General features: G+C 41.2%; 1 protein-coding gene across 3 annotated transcripts in view; it reads left to right on the forward strand.

The window, feature by feature from the left end:
• The window catches only part of dbn1 (drebrin 1), a 164,254-nt gene extending 150,861 nt beyond the window's left edge, over positions 1-13,393 (forward strand). Inside the window, exons 11-15 of one of the 3 annotated variants that reach the window (XM_030745720.1) lie at positions 1,751-1,879; positions 8,033-8,161; positions 9,150-9,628; positions 9,735-9,834; positions 10,326-13,393. In XM_030745720.1, coding sequence (XP_030601580.1) covers positions 1,751-1,879; positions 8,033-8,161; positions 9,150-9,628; positions 9,735-9,834; positions 10,326-10,381 — 893 coding nt within the window. In that variant the 3' untranslated portion in view covers positions 10,382-13,393. The remainder of the gene's footprint in view (positions 1-1,750; positions 1,880-8,032; positions 8,162-9,149; positions 9,629-9,734; positions 9,835-10,325) is intronic. The other 2 variants (XM_030745721.1, XM_030745722.1) reach the window with 2 other exon arrangements.
• Positions 13,394-13,709: the final 316 nt, after the last annotated feature.

The following is a 13,709-nucleotide window of genomic DNA, read 5'->3' on the forward strand; positions in this document are numbered from 1 at the left end:
CCCCACAGTTCATAAACCATAACAGTTACGGTCTCGATCTTAGGTGTTCGCCAGGTGTGCCGAACCACATTTCAGAGAAGTTTGTCAGTTACACAAACTGTCACCATGGCAACTCTAACTGCCGCTTCACTGAAATGGGAGTGGGCAGTCAGATTTGGGGAGGTCCAATCATTTGAGTTAGATCGGTCTCTGTGGTCAGTTCGATCCACCTTCTTCTCTGATTGGTGGATCACCATGTGTCAGTGTTTTTCTTCAAAGAACAACCCCAGTGCATATTTTTTTACACCACTGTCAGCGGGTTTGAGTCAGCTTTGGACCGTCCCCTCAGCTGTTTTACCCAGCGTATCTGTATATATTAGTTCCAGTGGCCCCAGCACAGTCTCTTCAGGAGGTTTCACTCATAATGTTTGAGAGTCTTGTTTGTTTCGGGGTTTGTTGTTATTTTTTTTAATTCATAGAAATGCGTGACAGAAATGAGCCTTTGAAAAGTGAGTTTCCACGTAAGTGACCGCTTCTGCGACACTGAAGTTTCCTGTCCTGGTTTAGGCTCAGAGCTGAAGGAGCCTCCTGCACACACTCAGCCCACCATCCTTCTCAGCGGTGAAACTTACCTTTTTAGAGGATTTTAATCAGGATTTCTCCTCTGGATCACATCTGTGTGATGGCTCTTTCTCCTTTTACATGTTTACATTGCTGTTTGTTGTTTGTCTGCAGCATTAGTTAAAACAGAGATGGAAAAACCTGAATAACAAAAGTTTAATTTGAGCACTTTTTTCTCAGTCTCATTTTCACAGCTTAAGTTCACAGTGATGCTAGCTCTGGAGGCCAAAACAGTCTTTGTGTAGCAGGCTGTAAACATGCTTTGTAACAGACATTTTAACATGGCGGTCTGGGAGTGGGTACTCACTCACAGCCTCGAGCGGCCATCAGAGGAGTTGCAGTTTTGGCTCATTTTTCAGCCCCGGAGTTCGATGATCGGTTGCGTCTACAGGCTGCCAGCGCAGCAGCACGCCGGGGCCCTGAGAGGAAGGTCTTTCATCTTTATTCACACCTTAAAGGACAGGATCTCTTTAGAGTACATTTCCTGTCATTACTTGAAGGTTGCACGGACTGTAGACCGACTGGACCACACAATAATGATTTGAACATGATCTGTTATTTATAGCAATCAAAGAATCATCCAAACATCCCAGAGCGCATTTCTCTTTTAGAGGCTCTGCATGTGGAGCCTGTAGGTTCTGTTGTCCGGTTTAATTATTCAGAAACTTTGTTTTGTGGTTCAGAGAGAAAAACACCGTCAGCTTTTCATTTCTGCCTAACTGCATGCTGTCTGCAGTCAGTGCTTTTAAACCACACTAACCTTTCTCTCTTCTTTTTCTCCATTTTTCTGCCTTTCTCTTCTCCTTGCTGGATTTTTTCTCTCCACCTTTGCACTCGTTTGTTTTCACCCTCCTCACCTCCTCCTCTTACTTCACTCCTCCTCTGCTCTTTGTCACCTTTCATTTCTCCACTCTGTGAAATTTTGTGGATTTTTTTTGACACCTGTCTCTTTCTTCTTCTTCCCACAATCCTCGTCGTTCTCTCCGAGGCTAAACTCCCTCCTTCCTGATTGTATCTTTCTCCCTCACTGTTTTCTTTAAATCTTTGTCTTCCTCACGTCTCTCTCTCTGTTCTGGTTCGTCGCTTCGTCTCCATGTTTTTTGTGTTTTGTGTCTTCTCGTCTTCGCTTTTGTGTTGTCCCGACTGCCAGGCCGTTTGGACAGCCCATTCTTGAGGCAGCAGCACAGTCCCAGCAGCCCCAGTCCGACCCCCCCACACCGGGGCGCGTCGCCCCTCCGCACCCCACCACACGCACGGACGCAGCCCACCGCTGCAGCCGGTAGGTACAGAAAAAGAAGCAAAGAGGAAACCAGCAGCTTGGTCGAACATCTCTCCTCACACATGAATCCCCTCCACAAAACACTGAAACACTGGAAGCAAAGCCAACGTGAGAGGATGAAACTGCACGTGGTTACACCAGTACACCAGTTTGGGTTGTAAAACTTACTCATAATCATAAACAGTCCTGTCTGTAGGATTCTGTCACTGTAAAGTATAGACAGAAAAAACAATCACAAAATTAGTCTCTTCAAGATCTCGATCAGTTTTCACCCTTTTCCCTTTGGGTCTGAAGGTCGTCTAATCCGGAAATAGACCTTCATGCTCCCGTCTGAAGGAACAGATGACCAGTGATTGGCCTGTACAGGCTTCTCTATAAAACATGCACAGGATAGCACTGACTATAAGGCATAGCCACAGTGATGTAATTCTGGACTCCGTGTTTTCAGGCCTTAACTTTAGAGGTTGTTTGGCCTTTTGGAGTCAGAAGTGACCAAGGTGTATTTGGACTAATGTGGAGGGCAAAGTTCGTTAACAGTCTATATTCAAAAGCTGTAATACATAGATGAACATACCTGCTAATAAAAGACATTTCACTCATCAAAACTGGAGTTTAAACTTCTTGAATGTACTGTATTACACACAGTTCACTGACTTCAGTTAGCCGAGCTAGCAGCCACTTCCATCAGGTAAAGGTGTCACTAACTGTAAACCTCACTATTATTCTTCAGAATAAGCGCCTTGAGGCAACTGTTTGTTGTGATTTGGCACTATATAAATAAAATTGAATTGAAATATTCAGATGGATTAGTTATTAAAAAAAATTAAACCCTGTACTTTTATTATGAAACTATCCATATAGCAGGCTGTGAACATGTTTTTTTCTAATGTAAAATTTAACATTGGAGTCTATGGGGACCGACTCACTGCTGGAGCCTCAAGTGGACATTAGAGGAACTGCAGTTTTTAGAGGCGCCACTATAACTGTCATTTTATTAAAAATAAAATGAGAACAAAATTTATTTATAGAGCACATTTAAACAGAACAAATCCAAATGTGTAGAGTGTCCAAAGTGCTGTACAAGACAATAAAAAGTTAATAAAATACTACAAAATACCAAATTAACAATTTCAAAAAAACATGCCCCAAATACAAAATAAGGCAACAGCCACCAGTCACAGACAAAGTCATCAGATTATGAACCAAGGAATCCTGAAGAATACAAGCAGGTCTTTAACCTAGATTTAAAACCAGCAGTGTTTGTGTTTGTAACAGACACGGGAAGCTGGTTCTACAATCATGGAGCCCTGCCACCTTTCTGTTTGAGACAAGAACAGGAAATAAAGGGTTTTTTTCACACCTGTGGTGTTTAACTCAAGCTCCAGTTCATTTCCCCCCTTTGTGGAGTTCACTTGTGCAGATGTGAACACGGTACACAAACCAAAACAACCACACTGAGACCCTTTGGAGGAGCTCTCACTGCAGATCCAAACGAACTCCAGAGTGGTTTGTTTATGGTGTGAACGTGACCCCACCCAACCACCAGGTGTATGCTGCAAGTTTGAGCTAAACAGCTTCCCATAGTCAGGTATCCTTTGCTTTCTTATGCTGTTCCTGTCCCAGACACATCCGGCCAACAAGTGGACTAAACGTTCTCGGGGTTTGTTGAGATGTATTTTGGTTCACTTGGAGTTTTTTCTGTGTGAAAAGAAACAAAGTTTACAAACTCATCGACTGATTTGGACCAGAGTAAAGGAACTACAGGTGTGAAAGTACCCTAAAATAAGTGAATAAAAGAGGCAATATGGGGGGGGAGCCTGACCACTGAGAGCTTTAAAAAACATTAAGAAAATCTTGAATTTAATTTTGAAATTAACAGGAAGCCAGTGGAGTGCAGGCATTGGCTTCCTGTCCATTTGGAACAAGAAAGCTAAACAAACATCAACAGGAAGTATTAGCAGTATCTGTAATGCAGGGATTGTGTACTTCAGCTCCTGACCCGGCCCAGCTCTGATCAGATGAGACGTCAGTTTTTGGAGTTAAACAGTACTCTGTGGCATCGAGAACATCCGCAGCCTCTGTCTTCACAGAAGGTAGCTCTGAATGCAGGGGAAAAAAACTTGTTTTCATAATTACTGCAGCCCATGTGTATTTTCATCCTCTCAATGTCAGCACTTTGTTTTAGCACATGCACACACTTTGACGGCCCACACATCTCAGCACCAAACCATAAATCCTCCCGTCACTTCCCACTGAAATCACCCCTCGAACCCCGTCCACCTTCCTCCTTCCTGGTACTAAACGATAGCTTCTGCCTCCCCCCAACTCCCCGATTCCCTCATTTTTATCACTGCCAGCTGAGTAAGGCAGTAACAGAAATGAAAAAATCCAAACATCAAGTCACGAAAGTTGTAGTTTGCGTTTATTGTATCATGCATGCTAGCAGTGTTAGCTGTTTGAAAATGAGGCCGTCCTTTCAAACTTGGCTCACCTTCACCTTGTGCACCTTTAACCCCTCCTCAGTGTTAAACCTGCAGGCTGACACACACACACACACACACAGTTGGTTTTTACTAACTTGGAAACAGTAAAACCTGTTTTCAGGCCGTAAAGCAAAGCTGTTTGTTGCTTTGTCTGGTAGATGTTGAGTCTGTCGTCCCCTCCAGTCTTCATCCTTTAGATGTCATTCAGTCGGCTGCTGATTTATTTCTGTAAATCTTTCTGTATTTTTTTTTTCTCCTGATGTTTTACGATTTCATTGAGCAGCAAAGTGATTTCACTTCTCTTGAGAGCTGAATCTCAGGGATCTCACAGGTTTTCTCCTTCCACCTTCCTCCTCTGCCTCTGATCCTGGACTGCACACAAACGCACACTCATGAACACACTCCTGACTGACCTGTGAGTGTCTGCGTATGATTATGTGTGTGTGTGTGTAAAACACCGTCGAGCCGTCACTCAGTCGCCATTGCCATCTGTTGGCCTGTGTTTGGTTAAATGTGGACCTTTGATGTCATTCAGGTTAAAGACCATAACGGTGGTTTTTGTATGTTTGAGCATTTACAGTCAGATTTCCAGAGAGCACCGTACTTCTCCTGAAGAGCCTTTTAAACATCTAAAGTTTACAGCAAAAACCTTTAATTTTGCAGTGGGCACCAGAATATTTCATCACAACTTTGGAAACTTTGTTTAATATCAGCATCCGTCACTGGAACAGGGTACATATGCCAGAAAGATAATTATAGGTCCTCTTTAAAAGTAGCAAATCCCTTGGCTGCTTGGTGGTTTTATCAGCGTCATCATCAGTGCATCACAAACAAAACTCAATCATATCAGCATGGAGGGCAAATATCTCAAAAGGGCCCTTCACAGTACAGGAAGAATCAGCTATTAAGAATCACAACATGCTTTGGAAAACTGGTCAGCAGTTGTGTATTTAAAATAAATAAACTCATGCAGACCACCTTCATGATCTTCACTGTGTGTGTGAGATATTGCATGTCTGTAGCTGCTGAAAGTGTAGCTCATTATGCTGGGCTGGAGGAAAAACACTCCTGCTTGTTAAGTGATGACACATCAACCCTCTGATGATGCTGCTCCAAGATGAAGCTGTCATCTTTACAATGTCCTGAATACTGTGTTCCATTTTTTTTAAACAGGCGGAAGTCCTTAAAAAATATCCAGTCTTCATTCTCGGCCTCTGAAATTTTTTTTTACCGTTGTTCGTGTGCAGCACGTCGTTAAGCTCAGTTTTTACAATCTCGTGGTGTATTTCAGTGTGGATATTAAGCTCTGAATCAGGACTTATTCATAGAGAGTAACCCAAACCACACAGCAACATGTTAATGCCTAACCTTCTGGTCAGGATGGATTATCTCAGAAGCTCCTTTGGCTGAACTTTGTTCTGTTTTTGACATCTTCTTCCTGTCAGTGTTGTTTGCACCAGGGACCCTCAACATGAATTTTTCTTTTTTTTTTTTGAACAATTTAACCGCCATCCTACCTTCACTGTGCTAATGTGTTTATAATATGTGTTTATATTAACCATAGCTCTGTAGCTAGCCACCAAGTTTGACACAAAATTGTTAAATGAAAGTAAATTTTCATCTTATACACTATGCACATTAAGTGTGCAGTACACAAATTTCAACAGGATGGTGGAATTTCAGACTGATCTGCACTGAGTGAAAATGACATTTGACTGTGATCGTAGAATTAGTTACAGCATTTTGTGAGCATCTGAAACTTTTTGTGCCTCCACACATTAACACTAAGTTCTTCACAGTAAAGATGAAAATTAGGCAGCGATGTCTGAAAAATTATCTAGGTAGCTGTTAACTAGTTAGCTAGCTAGCACTGGCTCAGTGCTTGACTAATACCAACCTTTGCAGGTGTTTACTTTTTCATCTCGATTAAATGCTGTACCTATCATATTTAGATATCAGCTAGCTAGCTGATTGCTAATTTCTGACTACGGCCTCAGTCACACAGGCCTAGAGACGGGTCAGCAACTCCATGGTAACCACTGGTTGCTAGGGAAAAATGTGAATTCTCCAACCAGTTGGGGAGTGGTTGCTGGAGGCTGCTGAATGTGGCTGAGTGAAATTGGTCACAAAGAGAGTGCTGCAGCAAAAACCTTATTGCAGATGTTTCAGTTACTAGTGAATTTCCACAGTGCCCTCTTCTGGACAAACTATGCAACATGGTTGAAGGATGTTTCTTAAACTCTTCTTTGTTTTGTTTTTTGTTTTTTTTTTTTATTTTCATTTGTTAGCTGGTATAAATACTTGATAACAATAAATTGGGAAATACCTAACATCAGCCAATAATATCATCATTTGAACATCAGAAGGTTGGCCTTTGGGTTTTCTTCAGGTGAATTGGGGATCCGCTCATTCAGGACTCTCAGCCATTTGCTTCCTGTTGTTACTCATTGTTGTGCTCATGACCAGGGAAGTCTTGTTCTGGTCTCTGAACAGGACCTCAAGCACAGCTTCATCAAACATCTCAAGAAATGGCATTGTGGAAGTGACCAACACTGTGATGGTGTTTGTTGTGATGAGTTGCTGGAGATGGTGTACGTGTCGTATCTGTGACTCACCCACAATGTGTTGGTATGCTGTGGTGGCATATCAATGACTGTTCACTGGATATCTAATCCTGTTTCATGACTCATTGGATCATTGTGATTATGTCTTGGTTTCTGTCATGTCCTACCAGAGAGCCTCACTCCTCATTTGCTTCAGCTGTCCAGAGAAGCAGCATTTGGTCACGTTAATGCCTGAGTTTGTCCGCACTTTATTACTTCACCCTGACTGCTTCAGTCCAGTGTGCTCTGGGCTGCCAAGTCTCATGCTTCCGGCATTAGAGAGCCCTATTAAAAGATAATTAATACCACAGAAGAGGAAGCACTCAGCTGTGGGGGAAAAAGACTACTGAGTCATTCGGTCCTTTTCTGATTAGATGCTCACTGTCTTTTCACTTTTTATTAAAACACTCAGACATACCTAGCTATCTTTGTGGACATCTCACTGAAATAATGGTATCCAAGGCTGAGTGCATGATGTTGACTGTACTGAAATGAAAAAGAGGCTTCATTAATGGAAACTCCTGCTATTCCAGTATCCCATGATCCTTTGTGCCAATACATTACATAAATTACACACTGAAGGGTGCTGACTGAAGACTAAGCTAGCAGCAACCAGAGTAATGATGTTTTGGAGAAATACCATTTTTTTTTCCTGTTCACTGGAGGACAGCCTAAACACACCTGATTGGCTTCATTTGCTGAAAATCTACTGGAACAATGATGGACTTGTAAACTGCTCGACAGAACAGACACTTAAAGGTCTGAAACCGGGCGCAGTGACTGAATCTGCCTGTCTGTTGGTCATGTGATGACAAAATTCATGTGGCTGCTGCCATTTTCTGCAATATTTAATGTGTTGAAGTAACACAGGGTGAGACTCTGGAGGTTCACCTAATCAGAATCAGTCATTCTCATTTAGCTAAACTAACCTTTATAAAAAAGTCTGAACTTCAGATATATTGAACAGCAAAACCATCTGATTCTGTGTTAGTTCAAGACATCCGCTCACAAGTATAAGTCTTGGAGAATTTTGATGATGCTTGCTGATAATTTTTTTGCTCCCTTAGGGGACAATGACGACGACGCGAGGACAGAGTGCAACATGGCCACCATGTCACCCATTCCTAAAATAGTCACCACACCTATCAAAGAGGACTTCAGCAGGGACGAGGAGGAAGACCGCATAGATGAGTGGGGTAAGAGTAATACTGACCAATCACATCAGTTAAAATTAGTTGGACTGTTAACAGACAATAGATGATGGGTTACCAGATTCCCATTTAAGTAACTAGCTATACTACAAGTAATCTGCTTTGTAGAATAGAACATTTGTTCAGCTGCTCCGCGTCTTTTCGCTGAGCTAGGAGGCCTCCTGTTGGTGTATTTACGCATAACACAGGTCAGCTGAGTTGTTGGGACAAATATGAATTTATTTTACCTTTATTTTACCTGGAAAATCCCATTGAGATTTAAAATCTCTTTTACAAGGGAGTCCTGGATGATCATGCATCCTGTTCAGCTTCCACGGGAAAAAATGCATTCAATCTGCCTAATTTATTTCTGTCTTTTTGTGAAAACCTGTTTTTGAATCATGGGGATTCTTTTGATGTTGTCATTTTAACCCAAAACATTTTTCTAAACCTAGCCAAGTCAGGTGTATTTGCCTAAACTTCCTGTCCCTAAATGTAACCCTTTCAAGAACAGAATCCCTGGGACCGTACACACCCAACCTGGCTATTTTCCCTGAGCCTAATCCCTTCAGCCCCGACTTCTTGCCTCCAGTGCCCCAACTGACGGACCATTTCAGGGACCAAAATAACTGCAACATTTTTTCCCTTTAAAAAAGGAAACTGAAATTTGCATGGACAGATGAAAAAGCGTGTTGAAAACACAAATATAGATTAGAGGTTGTAATTACTTCACAAACTTTTGTGAATTTCTATTGTGTTTATACTGAATAACTGTTCTGACCATTTATAAAATCCACATATTTTACTAAGGTCAGAAAGGGTCCTCAGTTTATTTTTGTTATAATTTCTCTCATCCAGGGTGCATTATTACAGTTTTTTCCAAAACAATGGAAATCCCCCCAAAAAAAAGCAGTTTTTAATTCATTTTTAAAAAATGAGGTTCATTAAAAAATGAATGTTTTTATTAAATTGTTGTTCTTTTCCTTGTCTGCAGATTCGATGCCAAAGCAGGAGCAGAAACCTCCAGTCCAGGAGTCAACACCCACCAAACCCGTGCAGAGTGTCGCCCCGCAGGCCCGCAACTCCTCCGGTTTCGAGTCCGGCACTGACAGCCTGGTCGACCTGTGGGATGGCGGCTCTGGCCCTCCAGCCAACATCGCCCAAACCACTGAGTCCTCTGATCTAGTGGACCTAATGGGAGATGTCCTCCATGACAACACCCTGCCCAGCACTGCTGCCGCCAGTGGGCGGCCTCAGCCGCTCCTCAGCTTTGATGAGATGATGGACGGCACTTTCTGCTCGGGCCCTGGCGCCGAGGACAACCCGTCCAGTTTGGTGGACGTGACAGGTTCTGATCAGATGACCCTCAGCTACCAGCATGCACTACAGCATGCGTCTGGGGAGGGTCAGGAGCTGGATGACGGACAGCTGCTGATGACCAATGGGGAGGCGCTGCTGAAAGAAGGCACTCAGGTGAGACCAGCTGATGCTTCTACTGCTCTCCAGAAACAAGGTTTCCACTTTTTGGTTTGTTAATCGTTGTTTTCGTTTGTCTTTTGTCTCTCTGTTGGTGTTTTAGGCGAGTGAGGGCTACTTCAGCCAATCACAGGAGGAGGAATTTGGGACATCAGAGGAGTCGTCAGCTAAACCTGCACCGGTCTTCTATAACAAGCCACCAGGTAAGATGATCAGCTGAAATAAAGCTACTATGGCTCCCCCCTTATTCACAAGTAGTCGCCCTGGATGTTTGATTTGGCAGTTTTTTCTCGCCCTTCCTGATGCAACCACAAAGGGATTTGTGTCTCCTCCCTGGATCGAACTAGTTGGGGAATACATATTTTTCCCGTACAACAGGTGGTTGCCAGGTAGTTGACAACCAGTCTCTAGGTCTGTGTGACTGGAGCTTTTGGTAGCAGCATAGCACAGTCCTTCCAGTGTTGACAGTACTGATATCGTGAGTCTTCTCAAGCTTTTTGACTTTGATTGGTCGGTGAGATCTCTGAGCTGATCTTAGAAATGATGTTTCAGAAGCTTACTTTTAACACCAAGCACCACATGTGTGCAGGCAAGTTTTTCAAATGCATTTGTGTGTGTGTGTGTGTGTGTGTGTGTGTGTGTGTGTGTGTGTGTGTGTGTGTGTGTGTGTGTGTGTGTGTTTTCATACTTTCAGAGATTGACATCACATGCTGGGACACGGACCCTGTGGTTGACGATGACGAGGACTAACTGGCCAATCTGACACCTACACCACCACCGGACCAAGAGGAAGTAGGAAGTGCGCTTCATGAAGAATTTTTTCTAAAAAAAAAATGAAAATAAATAAATGAAAAAAAGTAATAATAACAAGTCTTGCATCAAAACTACTTCTGTATTATCTTTTAGAATCAGTAGCCACAAAAAAAAAGACAAGGTTTGAATTGAAGATGGTTTGGAAAGAATTTTTTTTCTGTGTGGTTATTTTATTTATTTGCTGTTTTCTTTCTTTCTTTCTTTTTTTTTTTGCTATGCATATGTATTAGCTGGGGAGCTGGGGTATTTTTTTTTTTTTTGTTTGTGTACATAATTACACGTAGCGCACTGCTGCATTTTAGAGACAATGAAGCCCGGCGTGTGGTCAACACGCTTAGTCTGTAGAACTTCAGTAACACCCTATAAAACTAATACAGCCGATCAATACAGCTGCCATGTATATCTTTACTCTGTTCTCTTCTTACTTCGTTTTCACCTCCCTCCTTCCTCCCTTCCCACCTGAAAAATATTCACCTCTACAAGTCAGTTAATCTTGTATTTAGACCTCACTTTACAGAAAAAGGTGAAATATTTTATTTATTCTGGTGTTTCTGAGCAGAAATCTGTTCTCCAAGTCAAACTGTGGCTCCTTTTTGACCTTTTTCACTCCTTTTGTATGATTTTACTGACTGAATTCAAGATTAAATGGCTTGTGAATCCTTTCGCTTTTTTCAGTGCACTTTTCTTTCTTATTCCACCACATTGTGGATGAACTGCAGCTCCACCCTCAGCCCTCCCCTCTGATTCCATAAAGCTTCATATTTTTAGCCCACTTATATTCTTTACACAAGCAAAAAAAAAAAAAAAAAAAAAAAAAAAAGCTGTTTTTGCATCAAATCTAGAAGAATTTACTGTAGATATTTTTCCAGTTTTTTAGGCGAGATAGGCTTTGAGGTGTGAATTTGTATGATTCTCATTGTTCTGTAGAAAATTTTCCCAAAAACTTAAAAATAAGATGTTTGTGGATACAAGGGAAGGCAGGATGGATGCCTTAATCGATGTTTTTGTTTTTTTAACAGCATCAACAGTGAGCAGAGCTACCTAACATTAGCTAAAGGAGTCAAGGAATTATTTATTTTTAATCAATAATCAAACTGCACAACACAATACAAGTTTCTCTTAAGGATAGAAAAAATAAACTGATGTGGCTTCAAAAAGGATTTTGGTAGCAACAAAGTTAGAAAGGATGTACCTAACTGTTGTTAGCTAGCAAATTATGCTAATGCTAACTCCTATTACCCAGATAAAAATCCATTTAAAAAAACAAAAAAAACACAGAACATCTGGCCATATGTTTTCAGATGGCTAAAGTTGGGCCAAAACTGGAGATAATATAACCAAGACTTTTTCTGGGGCTTAGAGAAACTTTTCATGGCTAATGCTAGCTTGCCTGCTAACAACTGCCAGCTGCAGGTTGAGTGTAGCAGAACACTATCTTGAGTAGATCAAATAAACTCCCAGGGCAGAGCTACCTTTAAAAAAAAAAAAAAAAAAAAAGCTTGCTGTAATAAATTTTTTATTAGCTAATGTTTTAGACTAACTGTAGTAACGGTTTATAGCATAGCTAAGTTGTGCCTAGCTGAATTACATTTGACTGTAAATGCTAGTTAGGTTAGTGTGCATTACTGAGTAGATGCCTTTTCTTTTATATATTAGCAATGCTAGCTAACATTAGCCAAAAGAATCCTGTCATCACATATTGTTAATAAATAAATAATTTCCCAGCACAACACAAATTTCACATCAGGACAAAAACGAAACACTGATGTGGCTTCAAATAGGATTTTGGTAGCAAGGAAAAAAGCTAAGGTTAATCAGCTAACTGTTAGTGAATTAGCAAATATGCTAATGTTGGCTACTGTTAGCCAAAAGAAAATCAGTTGAATTAAAATCATCTGGTCAAACGTTAATGTGAATGAAGTCTTTTTTTTGGGGGGGGGTCTTAAAATTAACCCAGAGCTAGCTTTTTTATGGCTAATGTTAGCGAAGGATAGCTAAACTATATTGAACTGTAAATGCTAGTTAGCTAGCCTGCAATACTGGAAGGATAGCTTTTCCTGACTTTTAGAAACAGTAATAATAATGTTGATTTCAGGCAAACAACTGATTGCTAACTTGGGTGAAATGTTAGCAATCAGGTATAAGTTTGTATGGCCTTTGTTTTAATCTGCGCACAGAGCCAGATGTTCAGGACTCATCGCATCAGCTTAAATCAGCTGCTAATTAAGAAAACTGATAATTATACACACCTGCACACATTTATTAAATTAGAAATTAAACGGAGTAAAGCCTGCAAGTCAGTCCAGACAGACTCGAACATAACACCCATTAACACTCACATCATAAATGCTTCCTCAAGTACTGATCTACTTAAGCTCCAGAATTTTACATCACCACCTCCTGGTGCTGTCTTGTGGTACAAAGTGGTATTACACAAAAGTGCAGCCCAGCCCTACTTCAACTGACTGGATATCTCTTTAACACAGTTCATAGATGTTTTTAAGTAAAATGTCGCAATCAGAAGGGGACCTGGAGAGGAAAATAGGCTCAAATAAAGTGTGAAAATATTTTCAGATTCAAATTAAGTAAAAAAAAATCTGAAAAAGTTGCAGGATTTGTGTGAAAACCTTCCTAATGTCTGGCGCTCCGAGCAGGTTAAAACCCTGAAGATGGTTTTGAGAAGCTCTCTAACCCACATTTGTTGCCCTTCTGCTTTTCTTCTGTGCCATTTCAAGCAGTATAGTATTTTTTTTATTGATGTGCTGTTTTGGAAGCTGTTTGGAGTTTGAGGTGGAGCGCGCTGAGACTGGAGGCGTGTGTGTTTTTAATACCTGTTTAAAAAAAAAGTGTGCTAGAGTTGATTTTCAGGACCTTTTTGGATATTAGCACCAACAGTGTAAGTCATTTTGCTGTACATCCCTGTAGAAAATAAAAACTCTGAGGCAATAAGAACAGCTGTGTGTGTGTGTGTGTGTGTGTGTGTGTGTGTGTGTGTGTGTGTGTGTGTGTGTGTGTGTGTGTGTGTGTGTGTGTGTGTGTCTTCACATTGAAGAGAAGTGATGCTCATGAAACAGCTGATCCTGGTTTGATTTGAGGATCAAAGTCTTAGTCTCAGGTTAAACTGGGCTGAAAGTTTTTTATATTCAAGTAAATTTGATCCAACAAAGTGCTGGATGGAAACATTCCTCAGAAATTCTGGTCCATGTTGGCATGATAGCATCACACAGCTGCTGCAGATCTCCTGTTCCAGCATAGCCCAAAGGTT

The sequence above is a fragment of the Archocentrus centrarchus genome, chromosome 14, assembly GCF_007364275.1.
Source record: "Archocentrus centrarchus isolate MPI-CPG fArcCen1 chromosome 14, fArcCen1, whole genome shotgun sequence".
Classification (NCBI taxonomy): domain Eukaryota; kingdom Metazoa; phylum Chordata; class Actinopteri; order Cichliformes; family Cichlidae; genus Archocentrus; species Archocentrus centrarchus.